Genomic DNA, 21,839 nt, shown 5'->3' with positions numbered 1-21,839 from the left:
CAATTAATTATGTTGTCATCCTTTTAAATCTTTACCAATTGCATCCTGCATCAGCCTTGCCATGACTTTTGCTGGGATTGATGTCAAGCTAACTGGTCTGTAGTTATCCAGGTCATCCTTTTTTGTGCTTTTTGACCCCAGAACTCAATACAATTACACCAGGGGTGAATATGGCCCATGGGCTTGGTGTCATTGCCCACCAGCAGTTGTCGTCAGTTGTTCTCACTTGTGTCTTTAGTTCCCTGTCTCTGAGCTGGCACATCAACAGTGGCTATTAACCCTGCTTTGAAACTGGAATTGGTCATTGAGCACTAGGGGACTTGTAATGCCCGGCAGCCGGGTACACACAGACACTCAATGTGCCGCAGGCTAGTGCAGGGTAGATATGCATCCCAGTTTGCCACAAACTAAGTGTTTGTACAGATAAACCCTTCTAAAATCCAGGGGGAAGAAGACATCTCCTTTTACTTCCTGCTGTCCTCCACCTCTCCTGGTGCTCTGCTTCCTCCACTTTGTACATCTGAGACCTGATGGTACACATGGAAATCACCTGTGCAGGAAGGAGGAGGAGAGTGCTATGAACTCATCCAAGGAGACATGCAGGAGTCTGCTTTTGGGTACCAATGGCTGAAGAATAGTCTGGTCTCTATTCTGGAAACTCGCCTCTCCTCTCCCTCCCTCCATCCCATATAAGTGCAGGATACAGACTGAATGGGGCTTAATCACCACTGTGAACTCTGACACCCTGAAGTGAAATTCCAGAACCATGTGACTAAAACCAGAGAGAATAAGTGCATCAAGTTGCTATGACAACAGGAAGGTTTTTACAGGATATTGAAAGTTATGTATTTTGAACATAAAAGATTCTTCTGTGAACTAAGCGGAGTGTCTGGTTGCGTGGCACAGCTGGTAATGTGCAGGGCTTGAGTTCAGGTTGAAAAGAGCCATGAGGCCTCTGTAAAGGCAGAGAAAGATACCCTGCCTGCCCCCTTCCCTGAAACCTGTCAGACAGCATGATTAGGCCACCTTCAGAGCTTACACTCTGCCTTTTTACATTTAACCTGTGTTAGTTGCTATGGAACTAGTGACATTAGGATGGATAGAACCTAGGGATGTGGGTAAATGCAGAATAGAGAAAGGCATTCCTGCTGAGCAGGCTCACACTATTTCACTGGTCTGCGCTAGATTAAGATAAAAGGTGATCTCACATGTATTGACTATCATGTTTTAAACACTAGCTACCTCGTGTAGACAGAGCTTGACCTTTAAAAATGTGTGAGAGGTGAGCTGATCATGGTCAGCCCTAGGCTGCCCACTAGAATTGTCCACAACCAGCTAACAGGGTTTAAAGGAACTAAACCATATCTGCACTGACTTAAAAACATGCTAGCTGACACAGTGTGGAAAACACCTTTTCTCCTAGGGGTTTTCTACCCCGGGGTTTAATCCACAGCTTTTTGCTGTGCGTTGGGTAAGTGCAGGGTTCAAGCCTCGGTAATAGCATGCACACAGATGGTGTGTCCTCTGTCAATGTGCCTCGTTGTGTACATATGGAACAGTTTATTCTGAACTGAGGGCACAGTGTTCTCTAAGGATAGCACATATTCCTTTGCTTCGATGTTAAGCAGTGTGCATGCTGGGCCTTTTCACGCTTTGCATTGTGGGAGACATGGCAGAAGCCAGGTGCATTCAGATTTTTTTAAAATCCCACGATTCATCTATCTCCGCCCTGAGCTTTCTTTCTGGGCGGGCTAGTGCCATTTCCAACTTGCGCTTGGCCAGCGTGGACCCACCAATGCTCCGTGCCTTTATGCTGACAACCTTGAATACACAAAGCTGCTTGGGCAGTATTTCAGCTGTCAAAACAGAATGAATTTGGCTTGGGGGTCCACTAGGCAGATGATGTGGTGGCAGCATCAGGAGGGTCTTCAGCAGTAGTGGAACCAGGATGTGGAAGAGGAAGAACAGGAATACACTGAGCAACTGGTGTAAAGGACCCATTCCTGGAGCAACTTCACAGCACGCAGCACCATGTTTGGGCTTGGGAAGCCAGCGTGGAGTGGTGGGAAAGAATTGTTCTGCAGACTTGGGGTAAACAGCTGTGGTGAGAGAATTTCAGGATGATGAAGGCAACCTTCCTGGAGTTATGTGCTGAACAAACCTGGGAGCTGCAGCAGCAGTGTACCAACATGCACTGCCCCATACGCATGGATAAGCACGTCAATACTGCTGTCTGGAAGCTGGCCAGCCCCAAATACTGCCCGTCCGTAGCACACCAATTCGGCATGGGAAGATCAGCTGTTGGGGCCGTCATGCAGGTGTGTGATGCCATGGACAAGGTATTGTTGAACCGAGTTAGAAAGCTCGGTAGTGTTCAGGAGGTTTGACAGCTTTGCTCTCCTGGAATTCACAAAATGTACTGGGGTGATGGATGGAACCCATGTGCTTGTTCCCCACCACCACCCCCATCAGGGCACAGAACTCATAAATAGAAAGGGGTATTTCTCCAGGGTGCTTCAAGGGCTTGTTGACCACTGTGGCTGGGTGGTCTGGAACGGGCCATCATGCTATGATCTTCCAGCTCTCTTTATATTGATGGAGAAAGGACTCTTTATCCCGAGGAACGTGATGGATATTAATGATGTGGCCATTGCTCTGGTTATCCTGGGGGAGGCTGGGGTTCAGAGGCTTGCTCAGCCTGGGCACTGTTGTCAGGGTCGCCTGCTCTTATGTTGAGTCTCAGGCCTGAAATTGTGCAGCTCTACATCCCACGAAGGGGTGGGGGCTGGAAGTTTTTTGTGCGTTCAGTGTTGTGTATGGGCGGTTGATGTGAAACGTTGTGGCAGTCCCTATTGTATCTTGTGCCTTTGCTTACATGTGTTTGTAAAACCTTATGAATTAGTGCAAACTTAAGTATTTTCGGTGTAAAATGAACTTCCACATCCTCATGAATGAAATTGTAAAGGTTTTTGTTATTAAACAATCTATTAATTAACAAACATAAATGAAACTGCAACTGAAACGACTGCTTTTAATTATGAAACAATGTGTTAAAAACCAATCTATTATCTAGCTACAAAAAAAACCCTTTTAATTAAACCAGCTGTGAAACAAAACAGCAAAGCGCAACAGTGCAGCGCAGGGAACAACGGAAGAGGTGGGGAGGCATAAAGTCACAGGCGGTATACATCTTGGCTCTGCTTCTTTTGGTTTGTGGGCTTCTGATGTGAAGTGTCGATGCTCAAAGGTACCAGGAGCAATTGAGGTCTCAAAAGAGCTGGGGTCCAGGTGCTACTGCTCTCAGCTGGGCTCTGGGAGGGGACTGGAGCAGTGCTGCAGGGTGGAGGAGCTTTTGTGCCCAGTAACCTGTATTGTCCAGGGGCTGCATAGCATGGCTGGGTGTTGGCTTACAGTACTGCATTGCCTGCTGCCCCAGTAGTGACGTGCTACAATAGGGCATCTTGGCTTTGTATTGCCTCCAGGATCTGCGTCTCCCTTTCTTTCAGGCATGGTAATTCTTTCCTTGGCAACTGCCACGTATCCTTTGCCACTGCCATGATTTCCCTTGAAAGTGCCTTGCCAGATCCCCAGTCTGCCCTCAGATATTTCCACCACCGTGTCACGTTTTTTGTTTTCCTTTAGGACTGTGTCATGATGTCTCTGAGAGTTTCCCATTTTCTCCTCCTCAGATTTGCCCACCATTCCCCTGTTGATAAGGGCCCTGTGCTTGAGGGTCTAGCGAGTGCAGGTGCCACAAATGTGGGTATATTTAACAAAAATGGCAAGCAGGTATTGTTCATATTCTAGGGAGGCCGTGATGGCATTTTTTACATGCATTTCCAGCTTTACCACCCTGAGATTTTTCCCAGTTGTGGGTGAGCCTCTGAGATGGTGAATGGTGTGTGGGTTTTTTACCTGTGCGGTATATGCTGTTTGGCTTGGCCATGGTGCCGTGGAGGCCAGGGGGTGGGGAGGGATGGGTTGGGATTTGTATTCCCCAGTCTGTGGATGGTGTTGGGAATTGAGTTCCCCATCTGGCTTTGCAGTTGTGTTGTGCCTTGGAGGTGCTTACATGGTGTTGGGGGCATTAGCCAGGTGAACCTGTGAGTGAGCTGGATAGTAATCCCCTTTACATCCCTTTTAATTTGACCTGACCTCGATAACGTTACACTGAGGCAGGTGACGGGGCAGACAGTGGCCTTATTCATAAGGGCAGACCAGGGAGAGACGCTGTGACATTATCCACCAGGATGCCCCCCACCCACCCCTAAGGAGTGCTGTAAAATGGCATCACCCAGGCTATACCAGGAAATAATCCCTCATAATCTCTGAACAAAAAATAGACATTTTTTCCGTCTTAGATTTTGTTTGTATCACACCTGCAGACATGGTAAAAGTGCAGAACAGAATAGCTAGGGTTCTGCGCTGATTGCCTGAAGCATTCGCTGTTACCAGCCTTTCTCTAGGTAAGCCTATGAAAAGCCAGTAAGAGCGTTGCTACCACCAGAGCAAAGCCATTGTACTGTAAGAATGCACATAGGGCATGTATCCCTCGGCAGGGAGCTGTACTCCTTGCACTTTTACTGGGGGGCAGTGTCCATTTCTACCTCATATGTCAAGTGAGACTGCTAGCCAAACTCTCTTTCCTGTAATCTCTGTCTCACCAAACGTTTACATTTCACACCAAAGCACGTTTTCGCTATTAAAATCTGCCATAGGGTGGTGGTGGTACAGGTTGCAGCTGTGCATGCCGCCCCTTGCCCTTTTGAGATGGTGAACTAGGTTGGGTGGGCGGGGGGTATTCTCCAAGTGCTTGCTCATGTCAGTTCCATTCTAGGTGTGTGTGTGCCCACGTGCACAGTTGTCAGAGATTTTTGCCTTAGTGGTATCCGTAGGGTCGGCTGTGGCGCCCTCTGGAGAGCCGCACTCCTGCATCGGTATATCAGGCACTGCCAGCCCTACGCCCTCTCAGTTCCTTCATACCGCCCGGGACAGCTGGTTGGAGCACTTTCCCTTTGCCTCCCAAGTGGATAACGGTTTTCTCTCTAACTCTCATAGTTGTTAGCTGTGTACATAGTTTGTTTACAGTAGTTAGTCTGTAAGTTGGTGTTAAGTAGTGTTAGTTAGTTAGAGTCCAAGCGGGGACTTAACCCCGGGACAGAGCATGTCCCGGTCCTCAGGTTTAAGCCTTGTTCTGCCTGCAATAGGCCCATGCCCATTAGCAACCCCTATAGCAGCTGCCGGTACCATGCATGGCATTGGACCCAGCTAAGGCTCCCCAAGGGGGTAAGCTAGCCATGAGACTTCCCCAGTGGGCAGTCGAACGCCATTGATCCCTGGAGCGGAGGCAGCGTTCCCTGTCTCCACAGCCTAGGTCTCCCGTTAGATGACCTAGGTTGCTGGCACCGCACTCGTGGTCACGATCAACTCGGTGCGGATTGCCTATGGGGAGACGTTGGTCACTGTATGTCTGGCACTGATCATCCTCCTGCCAGCCAACCCCTCGGCAGAGCTCTCTGTCAGTGCGTTGTTCCCCTCAACTATGGAACCGGTCACCGGTGCAGCACTGATCTCCCTGCTCCTGGCACTGATCCCTGAAAAGACAGTCCTCCTATTCAAGGCATCACTCCCCCATGGTTACGGTCAGCTGTCAGACACAAGCTCGGACGGCCCCACCCTGGTCACCGGAAGGGGATTCATCTGGGTTGGAATGGGACTTCAGCCCCTCACCACAACAGCAGCTGCCCTTGTGGGCACCCGAGGACTCCTCTGCTCCCACAGTGACAACCTGGCAGCGGGGCCAGTGGCCTGTACGGTGGCCATATTGGAACGGGTGGGGCATGCCGGTTAAGCCAATGCCCTTCTGGCAGCACTCCTCCCTTGCTGCCTCAGAGAAGCAGCCCCCAGGCTGATGGCACCATGCTCGGGGTGTGGAGCTGAATCTGACACTGGGGTGAAGGAGCGGATGCCCGCTCCAAAAGAACCTTCCCCCACGGGCAACAGTGTCCCAGACTCTTCCCTGGTGGTTCAGTCCTCATCCTCGTTGCCGGACAAGGCAGTGGCAGGGCCCTCTCACGCCAACCCACCTGAGGGCTTGAAGGAACACCAAGCCTTACTCAGAACGGCGGCTGAGAATTCGGGCCTGGAGGTGGGTTGGCGTTTTCTGACCCTTTTTTCCACATGCTTTCGATGGCAGCCCCCTCACGAGTTGCACTGCCCAGGCACAACAGGGGTCTAAAAATAGCAAAAGCCCTCTGGCAAACCCCCCTCCTCTATCCCACCCACCTCCACGTGGGCCCAGAAGAAGTATTTTGCCCCTGCTAAGGGGTTTGAATAACTTTATACCCGTCCCGAGGGTTGCTCGTCATAGATGCTGCCAATGAGAGAGACAGACCAGGACAAGCAAGTTCCACCCCCAAAAATAAAGACGCCAAGAGGCTGGACCTTTTTGGGAGGAAAGTCTATTCAGTGGCCATCTTTCCATTTAGGTGGCGAACCACCAGGCTTTACTGGGGAGGTATAACTTTAATCTGTGGGACTCCCTCCAGAAATTCAAAGATGCTCTGAGTCAAGACTTGGCCCAAGAGTTCACTGCCTTCATAGAGGAGGGTACAGCAGCGGCCAGGAGCTCCCTCCAGATGGCCAGGGATGCGGCCAATTTGGCAGCCAGGGTGGTCGCCTCGGCTGTGGTTATAAGACACGGTTCCTGACTTCAAACCATGAGCCTGTCCCAGGAGATGCCATCCTCCATCTAAGACCTCCCGTTTGATGGGAGCAGACTCTTCTCTGAGCAGACAGATGCGAGACTGCATGGGCTCAAGGACATTAAAGCCACCTGCCACTCACTGGGCCTGCATACGCCGCAAACGGCCAGGAAGCATTGAGGCTGCCCCCACCTCCTAGGCCTTGCCCTCTTCAGCAGGGCTCTGCTTGGAGAAGGGACAGACACGGGTTTTAGTCATCGCTGTCCCTCTACCTCCTGTTCACTACTCAGTCTGGCCTGGTGAAACACCACGGGGGCCAGAAGCATTCAATTTGAGGGCGCACTTAAGAGTGATGCCTTAGTCCACCTTACTCTTTCCTCAACCACCTTCACCACTACCATTCAGCCTGGTCACGAATGACGTCGGATCGCCGGGAGCTCGGCATTGTATCTCTGGGCTGTATCCTGCAATTCTCTACCACCCCTCTGTCCCACCCCCCTTCCCCATCCCTCTTCAGGGACCCTTCTCACAAACAACTCCTCGCTCAGGAAGTGGAAAGCCTCCTACAGCTGGGAGCGGTGGAGGAGGTCCTTCGAGAAATGAGGGGGAAAGGGTTCTACTCCTGTTATTTCCTAATTCCAAAAGCGAAAGGGGGCCTAAGACCCATCCTGGGTCTGCGATGCCTCAACAAATATCTCAAAAAGTTACAGTTTCGCATGGTCTCACAAGCCTCCATCATTCTTGTTAGAGGGCTTTCCCTTCACCCTCTCCCCTGGTTCTTGTCACACAGACAGAAAGCAGAAGACCAGAAGTCCGAAGTGTAGACAATGTGATGTTTATTGGAGTTAGTTTCCAGCAAATGTGTTCCATAACTCTGACGCTGCAGAGCCTTGTTTCCCCGTGTCCCCCCTGCCCCTCCGGAGGCATAATTATACTTGAAATGCATGCTCAAAGTCCCACTCCTTACAACTTAGGGTCATGTTCCATTTTGGGTCGAGGGTCTTCATCCCACCTCTTTTGTACCCCATGGGAGGGGTAAGGAGTGAGGTTGTGCTCAGTCAGGGAGGGGCATTTCTTTGGTCTTTTAGTGTTTTATACCTTCCCACCAAGCCCTTTGCCCCTCCCGACTGGTTGCTTGATTTTGCCTTGAGATAGGGGTTGAGGCAATCTTTGTGTGCTCTGTGTAACACTTTAACTGCTCTTATCTATTCCCATTGTACTAACAAATAAGAACATAAGAATGGCCAGACTGGGTCAGACCAAAGGTCCATCCAGCCCAGTATCCTGTCTTCTGACAGTGGACAATGCCAAGTGCCCCAGAGAGAGTGAACTTAATAGTTAATGATCTAGTGATCTCTCTCCTGCCATCCATCTCCACCCTCTGACAAACAGAGGCTAGGGACACCATTCCTTACCCATCCTGGCTAGTAGCCATTAATGGACTTAACCTCCATGAATTTATCCAGTTCTCTTTTAAACCCTGTTATAGTCCTAGCCTTCACAACCTCCTCAGGCGAGGAGTTCCACACGTTGACTGTGCGCTGAGTAAAGAAGAACTTCCTTTTATTTGTTTTAAACCTGCTGCCCATTAATTTCATTTGGTGGCCCCTAGTTCTTATATTATGGGAACAAGTAAATAACTTCCTCTTATTCACTTTCTTCACACCACTCATGATTTTATAGACCTCTATCATAGAATCATAGAATATCAGGGTTGGAAGGGACCTCAGGAGGTCATCTAGTCCAACCCCATGCTCAAAGCAGGACCAACCCCAACTAAATCATCCCAGCCAGGCCTTTGTCAAGCCTGACCTTAAAAACCTCAAAGGAGGGAGATTCCACCACCTCCCTAGGTAACGCATTCCAGTGCTTCACCACCCTCTTAGTGAAAAGGGTTTTCCTAATATCCAACGTAAACCTCCCCCACTGCAACTTGAGACCATTACTCCTCATTCTGTCATCTGCTACCACTGAGAACAGTCTAGATCCATCCTCTTTAGAACCCCCTTTCAGGTAGTTGAAAGCAGCTACCAAATCCCCCCTCATTCTTCTCTTCAGCAGACTAAACAATCCCAGTTCCCTCAGCCTCTCCTCATAAGTCATGTGCTCCAGCCCCCTAATCATTTTTGTTGCCCTCCGCTGGACGCTTTCCAATTTTTCCACATCCTTCTTGTAGTGTGGGGCCCAAAACTGGAGATGAGGCCTCACTAATGTTGAATAGAAGGGAACGATCACATCCCTTGATCTGCTGGCAATGTCCCTACTTATACAGCCCAAAATGCCAATGGCCTTCTTGGCAACAAGGGCACACTGTTGACTCATATCCAGCTTCTCGTCCACTGTAACCCCTAGGTCCTTTTCTGCAGAACTGCTGCCGAGCCATTCAGTCCCTAGTCTGCAGCGATGCATGGGATTCTTCCGTCCTAAGTGCAGGACTCTGCACTTCTCTTTGTTGAACCTCATCAGATTTCTTTTGGCCCAATCCTCTAATTTGTCTAGGTCCCTCTGTATCCTATCCCTACCCTCCAGCGTATCTACCTCTCCTCCCAGTTTAGTGTCATCTGCAAACTTGCTGAGGGTGCAGTCCACGCCATCCTCCAGTTCATTAATGAAGATATTGAACAAAAGCTGCCCCAGGACTGACCCTTGGGGCACTCCGCTTGATACCGGCTGCCAACTAGACATGGAGCCGTTGATCACTACCCTTTGAGTCCGACAATCTAGCCAGCTTTCTATCCACCTTATAGTCCATTCATCCAGCCCATACTTCTTTAACTTGCTGGCAAGAATACTGTGGGAGACCATGTCAAAAGCTTTGCTAAAGTCAAGGAACAACACGTCCACTGCTTTCCCCTCACCCACAGAGCCAGTTATCTCGTCATAGAAGGCAATTAGATTAGTCAGGCATGACTTGCCCTTGGTGAGTCCTTGCTGACTGTTGCTGATCACTTTCCTCTCCTCTAAGTGCTTCAGAATTGATTCCTTGAGGACATGCTCCATGATTTTTCCAGGGACTGAGGTGAGGCTGACTGGCCTATAGTTCCCTGGATCCTCCTCCTTCCTTTTAATCATATCCCCCCTTGGTCTCCTCTTTTGTAAGCTGAAAAGTCCTAGCCTCTTTAATCTCTCCTCATATGGGACCCGTTCCAAACCCCAAATCATTTTATTTGCTCTTTTCTGAACCTTTTCTAATGCCAGTATATCTTTTTGAGATGAGGGGACCACATCTGTGCCCAGTATTCAAGATGTGGGCGTACCATGGATTTATATAAGGGGAATAAGATAGTCTACGTCTTATTCTCTATCCCTTTTTTAATGATTCCTAACATCCCATTTGCTTTTTTGACTGCCGCTGCACACTGCGTGGACGTCTTCAGAGAACTATCCACGATGACTCCAAGATCTTTCTCCTGATTAGTTGTAGCTAAATTAGCCCCCATCATATTGTATGTATAGTTGGGGTTATTTTTCCCAGTGTGCAGTACTTTACATTTATCCACATTAAATTTCATTTGCCATTTTGTTTCCTAATCACTTAGTTTTGTGAGATCTTTTTGAAGTTCTTCACAGTCTGCTTTGGTCTTAACTATCTTGAGCAGTTTAGTATCATCTACAAACTTTGCCACCTCTCTGTTTACCCAAATCCATCTGATTAGGCAGAAGCAACATCACAGTGTCTTTGTCCTTTGTTTACACATATTGGTATAAGAGTATCAAAAAGTCAAACCCAAAATTCTATCCTAGGCTAACAAACAGACCTCTATACTAACAATTCCCTCCCTGGATCCTGGAGACTGGTACACTGCCTTGAACTTGAAGGACGAATATTTTCATATCTCCATCTTCCAAGGGCACAGACAGTTCTTCCATTTTGTGGTGGGTCTGTGTCACTTCCAATTCATGGCACTCCCCTTTGGACTCTCATTGGCCCCACGAGTGTTCATAAAATGCAAGGCGCTAGTGGCTGCTTATCTGAGGTGTCGAGATGTCCAGGTCTATCTGTATCTCGAAGATTGGCTCATCAAGGGCAGAACTCGGGATCAAGTGCAAAAGAGCCTCAATCTGGTACTTTCTACCTGCCATGACCTGGGCTTGTTAATAAACTAAAAGAAATTGACCTTAATACTGGTGCAATGGCTAGAATTCATAGAGGAGGTCCTCGACCCCACGCTGGCCCAGGCCTTCCTCCCGGAGGCCCATTTCCGAGCCATAACAGACCTGATCTGTCATGTAAGGGCCCACTCACTCACTACCTCTCACATGTGCCTGAGGTTGTTAGGTCACATGGTGGCATGTACTTACATGGTCCATCATGCCTCGCTCCATCTCCAGCCACTGCAAGCATGGCTGGTGTTGCTCTACATCCCCGAGAGGCCCAATCTAGACTGGGTAGTCAGGGTGCCAGATCACATATGGTCATTCGTGGAATGGAGGTTAGACTCTGTATCAGTGTTGGAGGGAGTTCCCTTTGTGGCTTCTTCCCCGTCACTGACCCTGATCTCCGATGCCTTGGACCTGGGCTGGGGAGCCCACCTGGGCGAGGATAGCATACAAGGCCGCTGGTCGCGGGACAATCGCTCCCTCCACATAAATGTCAGAGAGCTCAAAGCAGTTTGCTTGACCTGCCAGGCTTTCTTGCCCCACCTGTTACGTGCCATCAACAGCATGAGCCTGGATACGGTTAGTACTCGGTGCCTTTGCACTCTGTGTTTTTGCCCAATGGAGCAGTCACTGTTTTGGAAAGGTGCTTGTGCAGGGTCTGAATGGACAGCATGGGCCGAGGGAGGGAGGGAGGGGCGGGAATCTTGACATGGAGAAGCTTCTAGCTCGCATCCGTCTACAATGGGATGCGGCTGGGGACACCCAGAACAGAAGATAGCACGGCAGTGTAGCTTACTACTAATAAATTAAAACTTAAATAGTAAATTAGTAACAAAGTAACAGGAAAATTTATATGTTGAGGTTCTCTCCATAGGATCAGCTGCCTCAGCCCTGGTCTGGGAATTGGGGTTGGTTGCTGCAGGGAGGGAATCAGGCTTGCCTTCCATGTCTCCTGCACAAATGAGGTCTCCTGAGGTCTCTCCCAACCCTAATCTTCTAGGATTCTAAGGTCCCAAGTCCCGAAGGGATCCTGGCTTTAAGGGGAGATCTTTCCACTGGCCTCCTCAAGCTCATCCCCCCATGACTCTTGCTGACCATCCTTGGGGGAAGGCGGCCAGCAGGCGCCACAAGCTGCCAGGGTTCAATGGTCATGGAGTTTGCAAAATGTTGTCCAGCGCCTCAAAAAATGGACTGGTTACATGTCCCCTCGTCATCCCTCATTATTGTCATTCCTCATTTTAATGTAGGTGCTTCTGAGCTAGCTGTCTCCTTATCTAGCACTGTCCTGCATCCTGGGCATGGCCTAGCAATATCCACAAAAATGTCTTCCAGTGCCTGGCCACAAGCTCTTCCTGCATCAGGGCTTCTCCCCAGATTGCAATGAGATCTGGAGTCTCAGCGCAAGTCCATGCAGCAACTCCAGGCATTTTGTAGGGCTGCTGGAATACTTTTGAAGCTCTTGTGCTAAATTGGAATCCAGTAGTGAATGGACAAAATCTGGCAGTACCCCAGCTTATAAATGGGGTGATGGGACATCTGATCAGCTTGACTCGAGAGCAGAGGAGGGCCCACAGGGAAACAGGTCAGAAACCATTGCCCACAAAGCAGAGTGGGTCAGCTGTTCGAAGACTGTCAAAGGAGATTGCAGCACCGTTTCATGCACACGAATCATAGCCCAGACTGACTGGCTTTGCAGTTTAAAAGAGAACTCCAGAGCTTGTGATAAACATAGTCAGTGCACTGTGATGGATTGCTTTGCGTGTAAACAAGCGGTTTCAAACTGGACTAAGTAAAAAGCTGCATATTAAACCACCTGTGTAAACAAGCCCCTAGTGTAGACAAGGCCTCTGATGCTTCTGCTACCTCCACGTCCCTCTGTCCAGTCTCCACAGTATCCGTAACATTTTCTTTACTGAGGTAGAAGGTGGCTCTTTCAGTAGCTTCCTGGGTGTCATAAAGGCACACAGGAGGAGGTGGGGATGCTGGAGGGTTCGGGCAGCGCAGTGGTGAGGGAGCGGGGACAGAGGCGGGAATGGTGGACTCAGGCTGTGGAGACTGTTGGGTGACATGCTCAGTTAGTGGTGTGTTATGTAGGGAGTTGTTGGGAGTCAGACCTGTGCTTTGGACCTGAGGCAGCGATCCAGCCATTGAGGACTCCCAAGGCCCTTTGGGTTTCTGGGAGCTGCTGTGGGATGTTAGTGGGAATTCTAGCAGTCGGGCGATAGCCATTTGGTCGGAGTGCTAAGGCTTGCCAGCTGGAGGAGGGCTGTTTCGGACCTGTCCGGAGGGACTCTAAATTTGCTCATTCATGGGTTCATTCACCAAGTCTGGAGTTTCCTGGGGTGTTTGTGCAGTGGCCTGCGAAGAGCATCCATTGTTTTTATCAGTCAGCGCCCCACGCTTGAGGACAGGACTTTGGAATGAGGGAGCAAAATGAGGGATGAGAGGAGGTGTAATTTCCAAATGAGAACCTTGCAGGTGGCAGCAGCTGCCCCGAGCCTGGGGCACAGGGAGCCTGGGGTCATGACAGGGCACTTAAGAGTCGGTGCGGCGAGAGTTGTGAAGGAATTGGAGGGAGAGTCCATTCTACACACCTCCCTATGAGTGGTCAGTTTTCCTCCTGGTGGAAGGCTAATAGGCGGATGCCTGGAATGGTGTCAGAGCCAGGATCCTGGACTCGATGGATGAACCATGAGTCTGACCCAGTTTGGCAATTCCCACGTTCCCTCTATGTTCCCCTCTCCTTTCCTGCCTGGGGGGTTGCAGCAGGCCCTGCACCTTCACCGTCTTTCTAGTCAAACAGGACTGGGTGAGATTCACCTTCGTTCCATTATCCTGAACCCCAATTAACAGAAACATGGCATGATGGGTGACTTGTGTCTCCAGGAACGCACTGTGCTGCTTCTCAGCACTGGCTCTCAGCACCTGGTAACCCTAGGAGCAACAGGCCAGCACTGGAAATAAACCAGACTACGTATTTTCTCGTGGCAATCAACATCATTATTGGTAGAAATGAATATTTTCAGAGACGTTGAGCACTGCAAAGCTGCGTTTAGCTTCTTGCGCGGTTGGTAACTGATGGGACTCTCTTTGCTTGGTTTCTTGCAGTGCCTTTTAGAGAAACTCCCAGCTACACAAAGAGGAGACGGATCACTGGCGCAGGCGGCCTCTCCTCCCCCCGCATGCTGCAGCGTTCTGCCAGCGATAACAATTTGAAAGCCGAGAGCCACCCGTCCTACTCACCAGTGCCCTCGCTCCGCAGCCTGCCCCCACAGCTGCTGGCACAGATGCAGGAAGCTGCTGTTGGGGCGGGGGTGGGGGACAGTAGCCTGGCGAGCACGGGCAGCTCCCGGAGCACTCACAGCCGCTCCCCATCTCTGCAGCGCGTGCAGGAAGAGAAGGAGGCCGACATGCACACACTCAGGAGAAGCAGCCGAGGCAAGGCCAGGTAAGAGAGGGCGTGGGGATGAGGGAGATAGGTCGCTTGGTGCTCACCCGGCAGCCCACTGTGGTTCCTTGCTGAGTTTGTGAGCTCCTGTGCTGGAGTTGTGAGAGAACTGGAAGGGGCTGCTGGGTTTGTGTGCGTGGGTTGGTGCAATCTCAGCCTCAGCGAAGCTGATATTGGACCAGGCCTGCCTCCTTCAGTGGCGTTTGCTGTGACAGGTGGTGCTGGATGTAGCTGACCTGACGTGTTTGTGTTCCTGGGAAGTCCCAGCTCTTGGAGCTAATCGGGGACCCTGCTTTGTCTCTCCATGGTTGCGGGGAGCAGGGACACTGTTTGAGTGGGAACGGGCTGATCTGCGGAGTGTGAAGATACAGTGCAGTAACCTGATCTCTGAGGCTCTGCAACTTCCTAACCAAGCACCTCGGAGAACAGGAGCTGTCCTGGATACCAAAGGGGCATGTGCCCAGAGTTCATGAAGCAGGGGTTCGTTTCCTTTTCTCTCCTCCCACCCCGAATCTATTTCCGTGCCTCAGGAAACCTGTGAATACATCAGATGCCATAGTTGACTTTGTTGTTGCTATGAGAATGAAGCGTATTTTGAGGACGAAGACATCGAGGTGGCATATTGCAGACAATCAAACATCCACTATAGCCGAACTGAATTCCTGGCAGTACTCACTCACTCCTGCCTAGAAGTAGGTGCAGTTCCATTGTCCTGTAGAACCCAGCGCCATCTTTCACCCCCTCCACCATGCCAGGGTTTGGTACTGTTTGATACTGCCATCTTGCTGACGGAACAGTGGAGAGCTGGGTGAGGTTGGGCAATATCCAGGCAGACAGCCACTGCTAGGGTCACATGGGAAAGCTGCCAGAATGCTGTTTCATTTAGATTTATTGTCCTGGGAACAATATAACACACGTTCTCTCCTATTATTTCCCAGTCACACATTGGTCTTTCAGGGAATGATCCCCAGGTCTGACACCAACTCCTCATTGGCTGGTACTGGTCTTTGTAAAGGTGGTGGTGAGGATCCTGGGAACAACAAACACATGAGCATCACCTGGGCACCAGGGAAAATGACTAAGGCTGTAATTAAGGACATAAGAACAGCCATACTGGGCCACACCGATGGTCCCTCTAGACCAGTATCCTATCTCCGATAGAGGCCAGGTGCTTCAGAGGGAATGAACAGAACAGGGCAATTTCAAGGGACCCATCCCATCATAAAGTCCCAGCTTCTGGTAGTTGGAGGCTTAAGGACACCCAGAGCATGGGGTTGAATCCTGGACCATATTGGCTAATAGCCATTTGTGTACCTGTCCTCCATGAACTTATCTTGTTCATTTTTGAACCCAGTTATACTTTTGGCCTCACAACATCCCCTGGCAATGAGTTCCACAGCTTGACAGTGCGTTGTGTGATGAAGTTCTTCCTTTTGTAAGTTTTAAACCTGCTGCTTATTGATTTCATTGGGTGACCCTGGTTCTTGTGTTATGTGAAGAGGTAAATAACACTTTCCTATTTGCTTTCTCCCCACCAGTCATGATTTTATAGACCTCTGTCATCTCCCCTCTTAGTTGTCTCGTTCAGAAGCTGAACAGTCCCAGTCTTTTCAATCCATCCTTGTATGGAAGCTGTTCCGTACTCCTAATTGTATTTGTTGCTTTTCTCTGTCTGTACCTTTTCCAATTCTAATATAGCTCTTAAGATGGGGCAACGAGAACTGCACTCAGTATTCAATATGTGAGCATAGGATGGATTTATTTAGTGCCATTATAATATTTTCTGTTCTATTATTGAAGGACATAAATCCACACCGTGTAGAGGTCAAGCACAGGAGTTTATTACGTATAGCGCTGACGGAGTGTCACCTTGCTTACTAGGCTCAGAGACACTGTCAATCAATTGATTACAATGGAATATGTGGATTTTCCATGGGCAGGGGAAAGTGACGGGGTAGGCAGTCCCACTTCCTCGGATAGGTCTAGCAGCAAGACATGATAGCACAGTAGCCAATGGTCAAAGGTTACATAATGTCTCTGCCCATGGTCTCAAGTTACCAAATTAACATTTAACATTTAATCAGTACTTTAATAAATGTATTCGTATATACCATATACCAGGTTAATACATCAGCAGTGGATTTTAACCCTTCAATTATCTATCTCTTTCCTAATGGTTCCTAACATTCCTTTTTTTGACTGCCGCTGCACACTGAGCGGAAGTTTTCAGAGAACTATCCACAATGACTCTAAGGTCTTTCTTGAGTGGTAACAGCTAATTTAGATCCCATCATTTTGTCTGTATAGTTATCATTATTTTTTCCAACATGTATTACTTTGCACTTATCAACTTTGAATTTTATCTGCCATTTTGTTGCCCAGTCACTCGGTTTAGTGAGATCCCTTTGGAGCTCTTCGCAGTGTGATTTGGACATAATTATCTTGAGTAATTTTGTATCGCCTACAAATTTTGCTGTCTCACTGTTCATCCCCTTTTCCATATTATTTGTGAATATGTTGAACAGCACATGTCCATGTACAGATACTTGGGGGACCCTGCTATTTATCTCTCTTCACTGTGAAAACTGACCATTGATTCCTACTCCTTGTTTCTTCTCTTTTAACCAGTTACTGATCCATGAGAGGACCTTCCCTCTTATTCCATGACAGCTTACTTTGCTTAATAGCTTTTGTCAAAGGCTTTCCAGAAGTCCACGTACACTATATTGACTGGATCACCCTTGTCCAAACACTTGTTGCTACCCTCAAAGAAATCTAATAGATTGGTAGGCATGATTTCCCTTTACAAAAGATGTGTTGACTCTTGTCCAATAAATCATGTTCAACAGCGTGTCTGATAATTCTGTTCCTTACTATAGTTTTAACTAATTTGTCTGGTACTGAAGTTAGGCTTACCGGCCTGTAATTGCCAGGATCACCTCTGAAGTCTTTTTTAAAAATTGGCTTACCTTAGCTACCCTTCAGCCATCTGGTACAAAGACTGATTTAAATGCTAGGTTATATACCACAGTTAGCAGTTCTGCAATTTCATATTTGAGTTCCTTTAGGACTTTTGGATGAATACCTGTTGGTCCTGGTTGTGGCGGGATTCCTGGGGTGCAGCCTGGGACTGTGGGACCACTGTGCCCTCTTAACTCTCTCCATCCTGGGCTGTTTCTCACAATGCCTTGTTAGTGACCAGCAGCAAACCCCACCAGCAAACCCCCCCCTCAAGATGAGCAGTGCAGATTTATTAATTGGTTCCCCACTTCATCAATGGAAAATGGATATACACCAGCCTTTGCCACACACTTCATACAAACTCACTGGTAAAGATAAACAGTTAAACAAATTTATATGTGATAGGCAAAAAGTCAGAGTTGATTGCCAAAATAAAATAAAATATAAGCATGTAGTCTAAACTCTCAACCCTATTAGATTGGGCAACATCTAGATTAAGCAGTTTTTCCCATCCCACTGGACATTGCAGTTGTTAATATACAGATTTGTCCCTTGAACTTGGGCCAGCCTCATCTGTTGGAGTCTTCAGTCTTCTTCTGAGTGTCTTGGTTGCTTGCAGCATGGGGGGCGGGGGAGGGGCAGGAGAAAGCCAAGCATGGGGCCCCTGTGTTCTGTTTTATACCCCCAGTCCCATGTGCTTGGAGAACACAAATCCAGGCATGTCTGGGGGGCATTTCTGAGTCCCCTGGCAAGGTTGAGCAATTCCCCTGGTGTGGCCTCATGCAGGTGACTCATGGAATTGTAGCTCCTCTGCACTGAAGATCGATGCACATAATTCATTTAGCTTCTCTGCAGTGGTCTGGTCTTCTCTGAGTGCTCTGTTAGTACCTCGATCGTCCAGTGGTCCCATTGACTTCTTTGGCAGGCTTCTCATGTACTTAAAATATATTCTGCTGTTGGTTTTTGTGTCCTTAGCCAGTTGTTCTTCAGATTCTTTCTTGGCCTGCCTTATACTTTTACCCTTTACTAGCCAGAGTTTATGCTCCTTTTTATTTTCCTCTGTAGGATTAGATTTCCAATTTTTAAAGGGTGTCTTTTTGCCACTAACGACCTCTTTTACTCTGCTGTTTCGCCGTGGTGGCATTTTTTTTGGTTGTCCTTCTCTTTTTTTTTATTTGGGCCTCTATTACGGAGTTTTTAAATAGTTTCCATGCAGCTTGTTGACATTTCACCCTTTTGACTGTTCCTTTTAATTTTTATTTAACTAGCTTCCTCATTTTTGTGTAGTTCCCCTTTTTTGAAGTTAAATGCTACTGTGGAGGGTTTTTTTGACATATTCCCACCTACAAGGATGTTAAATTTAATTACATTATGGTCAATATTACTGAATGGTTCAGCTATGTTCACCTCTTGGACCAGATCCTGTGCTGTACTTAGGACTAAATCAAGAATTGCCCCTCCCCTTGTGGGTTCCAGGACCAGCTGCTCCAAGAAGCAGCCATTTAAGGTGGCAAGAAACTTTATCTCTGCATCCTGTCCTGAGGTGACATGTGCCCAGTCAATATGGAGATAATTGAAGTCCCCCATTATTACTGAGTTTTTTATTTTTATAGTCTCTCTAATCTTCCTGAGCATTTCACGGTCACTATCACCATCCTGGTCAGGTGGTCGGTAACATATCCCTACTTCTATATTCTTATTATTAGAGCATGGAATTACTATCCACAGAGATTCTATGGTTCAGTTTGGTTCCTTTAAGATTTTTACTTCATTTGATTCTACGCTTTCTTTCACATATAGTGCCACTCCCCCACCAGCACGACCTGTTCTGTCCTTCTTATTTATTTGTACCCTGATATTACCTGTCCCATTGATTATCATTGTTCCATCAAATTTCTGTGATGCCTATTATAGCAATATCCTCATTTAATGCCAGGAATTCTAGTTCACCCATATTCGTAGCATTTAGACTTCGAGAATTTGTATATAAGCACATGTACATTTTGTCAGTATTCAGTTGCTTGCCTTCATGTGTTATATTTAAATGGGACTCTTTTATGTTTGACTACTCCTACCCGTAGTTTACCAACTTTTTTCCTATCCTCTTTACTAGGATGTAGAGTTCCCTCTTTAATAAATTAATCTCAAAGGAATGTCTCTGCCCAACCCGTGTGCTCTTCTGCACCTGTCGACTTTTCCACAGCCTTTAGTTTAAAAACTGCTCTACATCCTTTTTGCTTTTACAAGCCAGCAATCTGGTTCCATTTTGGTTTAGGGGGAGCCCATCCTTTCTGTGTAGGCTTCTCCTTTCCCCGAAGGTTCCCAAATTCCTAACAAACCTAAACCCTTCCTCCGTACATCATTGTCTGATCCACGCATTGAGACCCTGCGGCTGTGCTTGTCTTCCTGGCCCTGTGTGTGGAACTGGAAGCATTTCAGACAATGCTACCACGGAGGTCCTGGACTTTTATCTCTTACCTAGCAGCCTACGTTTGGCCTCCAGGCCCTCGCTCCTACCTTTCCCTATGTCACTGGTACCCACATGTACCACGATCACCAGCTGCTCCCCAGCTCTGCACATAAGTCTGTCTAGATGTCTTGTGAGATCTGCAACCTTTGCACCCAGTAGGCAATTCACCCTTCGGTTCTCCTGGTCATCACAAATCCAACCATCAATATTTCTAAGAATCAAATCCCCCATTACTATTACCTGGCTCTTCCTAGTACCTGGGATTCCCTCCCTAGGACAGGTATCCTCAGGGCAAGAGGATACCATGACATCAGCTGGAAGAAGCGTCCCAGCAATGGGATTGTTTCCCTCTGCTCCAGCTTGGTGTTCTCCTTTCCCAAGACTTTCATTCTTCTCAGCAGCACAAAGGCTGTCAGACTGGGAGTAGGACCGCACTGCTGTGTCCCAGAAAGTCTCATCTATGTACCTCTCTGTCTCCCTGTGCTCCTCAGCACACAGCCCCCCAAAACAGACCTCACTCTAATCTTCGATCAAGCAAGCTAGATGACCTTCTGGGGTCCCTTCCAACCCTGATATTCTATGATTCTAAGCACATGGCTAGCAAACAAAAAACAAACAGACAGACAAACTCACCTCAAGGATCATGTAATCTTTCCTCCTTCACCTGGGGAACTCCTTCAAACAATTCCTCTGCATGGGCTGCCCCATGGATGTGTGTAATCTGACAGGGTCAGACCAGCTCTTCATCTCCGAGGGGAAGTCGTGTCTCTTTGACACACTTTCAGTTTCGTTTTTTAAATTAATAACATAGTAGAGAAGATTGACTTGGCTTTTCAAAAGGCTTCAGGAATATAAATAACTATGAGGTATGGTTTGATGTGTCAAAAACTGGCTAGGAGACAGAAAGGAAAGAGTAGGAATAAATGAGAGACAAGGTGGTAATAACTTTTACTGGACCACCTTCTGTTGGTGAGAGACAAGCTTTCCAGCTTACAGAGTTTTGGGTTAGGGACCCTGAGGCAGAGCTCTATGCGGCTCGAAAGCTTGTCTCTCTCACTAACAGAAGTTGGTCCAATAAAAGATATTACGTCAACTACACTGCATGCAACGATAGGAATAAATGGTCAGTTTTCACCATGGCAAAAGGGTAGCAGCAGGGGCTTTAGGGTGTCATACTCTGCCCATTGTTTATTGTGTTTATTAATTATTTGGAAATGGGGTGACCAATTATGTAGCAAATGCTGCAAAGGCCAAAGTTATTTAGGTTCGTCAAGACCATGGAGGACTGTGAGGAACTTCAGAAAGATCTCCTGTGCCTCAAACAACCCCCTTGTCCAGGGACTCGCACACTCTTCCCCTCATGCTAGCGTTCAGGTGGGCTGCCACTCATCAGCTCCAGCTCACCCTGGGAGTAGCCTGTCTGCTCTTCTTCTTTTCTGCTCCTCCTTTCAGGCTGCTGCCCAAAGAGAGGGCACTTCCCAGCTCCTCCCCTCTGGGCCTCTCCCCTCCAGCTCCATCCAGCTCTTCGTGGAAATCCCCTGCTCATCCTCTGCTGGGTCTGATCACTGAGTGGAGCCACCTGAGCGGCAGTCCGTCAGATGAGCTGAGGTGGTGGCAGCTGTTCCGTCACAGGCCGAAGCATTATAGGCAAGTCAGCATATGACACTGTCTCATCGCACGAGAACAGGGTAATATGCAACGAAATAAAAACGTGGCGAATTCCTAACTGATAAAAGGAAACACATTTTCACACAGTATGTGATCAGACTGTAGAACTCATTGCAAGAGGAAATTGTTGAAGCCAGGAGCTTAGTAAGATTCAAAAAAGGATTGGACATTTATACGGGTAACAAGAATAAGTGAAGTGTTATAATTAATGGAAGCATTTTCAAAATGGTCTGAAGCAACTGGTGCTGGCCACTTCTCGAGGCAGGATGCTAGATTCTATGGACCTTGCATCTGATCCAGTCTGGCCTTTCCTATGTTCCGGTGTAAAGCTAATGTACTCAATGCTTTTTTTGCCTCTGTCTTCACGAACAAGGTCAGCTCCCAGACTACTGCACTGGGCAGCACAGCATGGGGAGAAGGTGACCAGCCTCTGTGGAGAAAGAAGTGGTTCAGGACTATTTAGAAAAGCTGGACGAGCACAAGTCCA

The 21,839-nt window shown here is 48.1% G+C and overlaps 1 protein-coding gene across 1 annotated transcript in view; it reads left to right on the top strand.

The window, feature by feature from the left end:
• SHANK3 (SH3 and multiple ankyrin repeat domains 3) overlaps nt 1-21,839 on the top strand; it is a 658,681-nt gene that overhangs the window by 273,397 nt on the left and 363,445 nt on the right. Inside the window, exon 10 of the mRNA XM_074942807.1 lies at nt 13,914-14,253. Within this exon, the coding sequence (XP_074798908.1) occupies nt 13,914-14,253 (340 nt within the window). The remainder of the gene's footprint in view (nt 1-13,913; nt 14,254-21,839) is intronic.

Source organism: Natator depressus, chromosome 1 (genome assembly GCF_965152275.1).
Source record: "Natator depressus isolate rNatDep1 chromosome 1, rNatDep2.hap1, whole genome shotgun sequence".
Classification (NCBI taxonomy): Eukaryota; Metazoa; Chordata; order Testudines; family Cheloniidae; genus Natator; species Natator depressus.
This window is presented reverse-complemented; position numbering and strand designations above follow the sequence as displayed.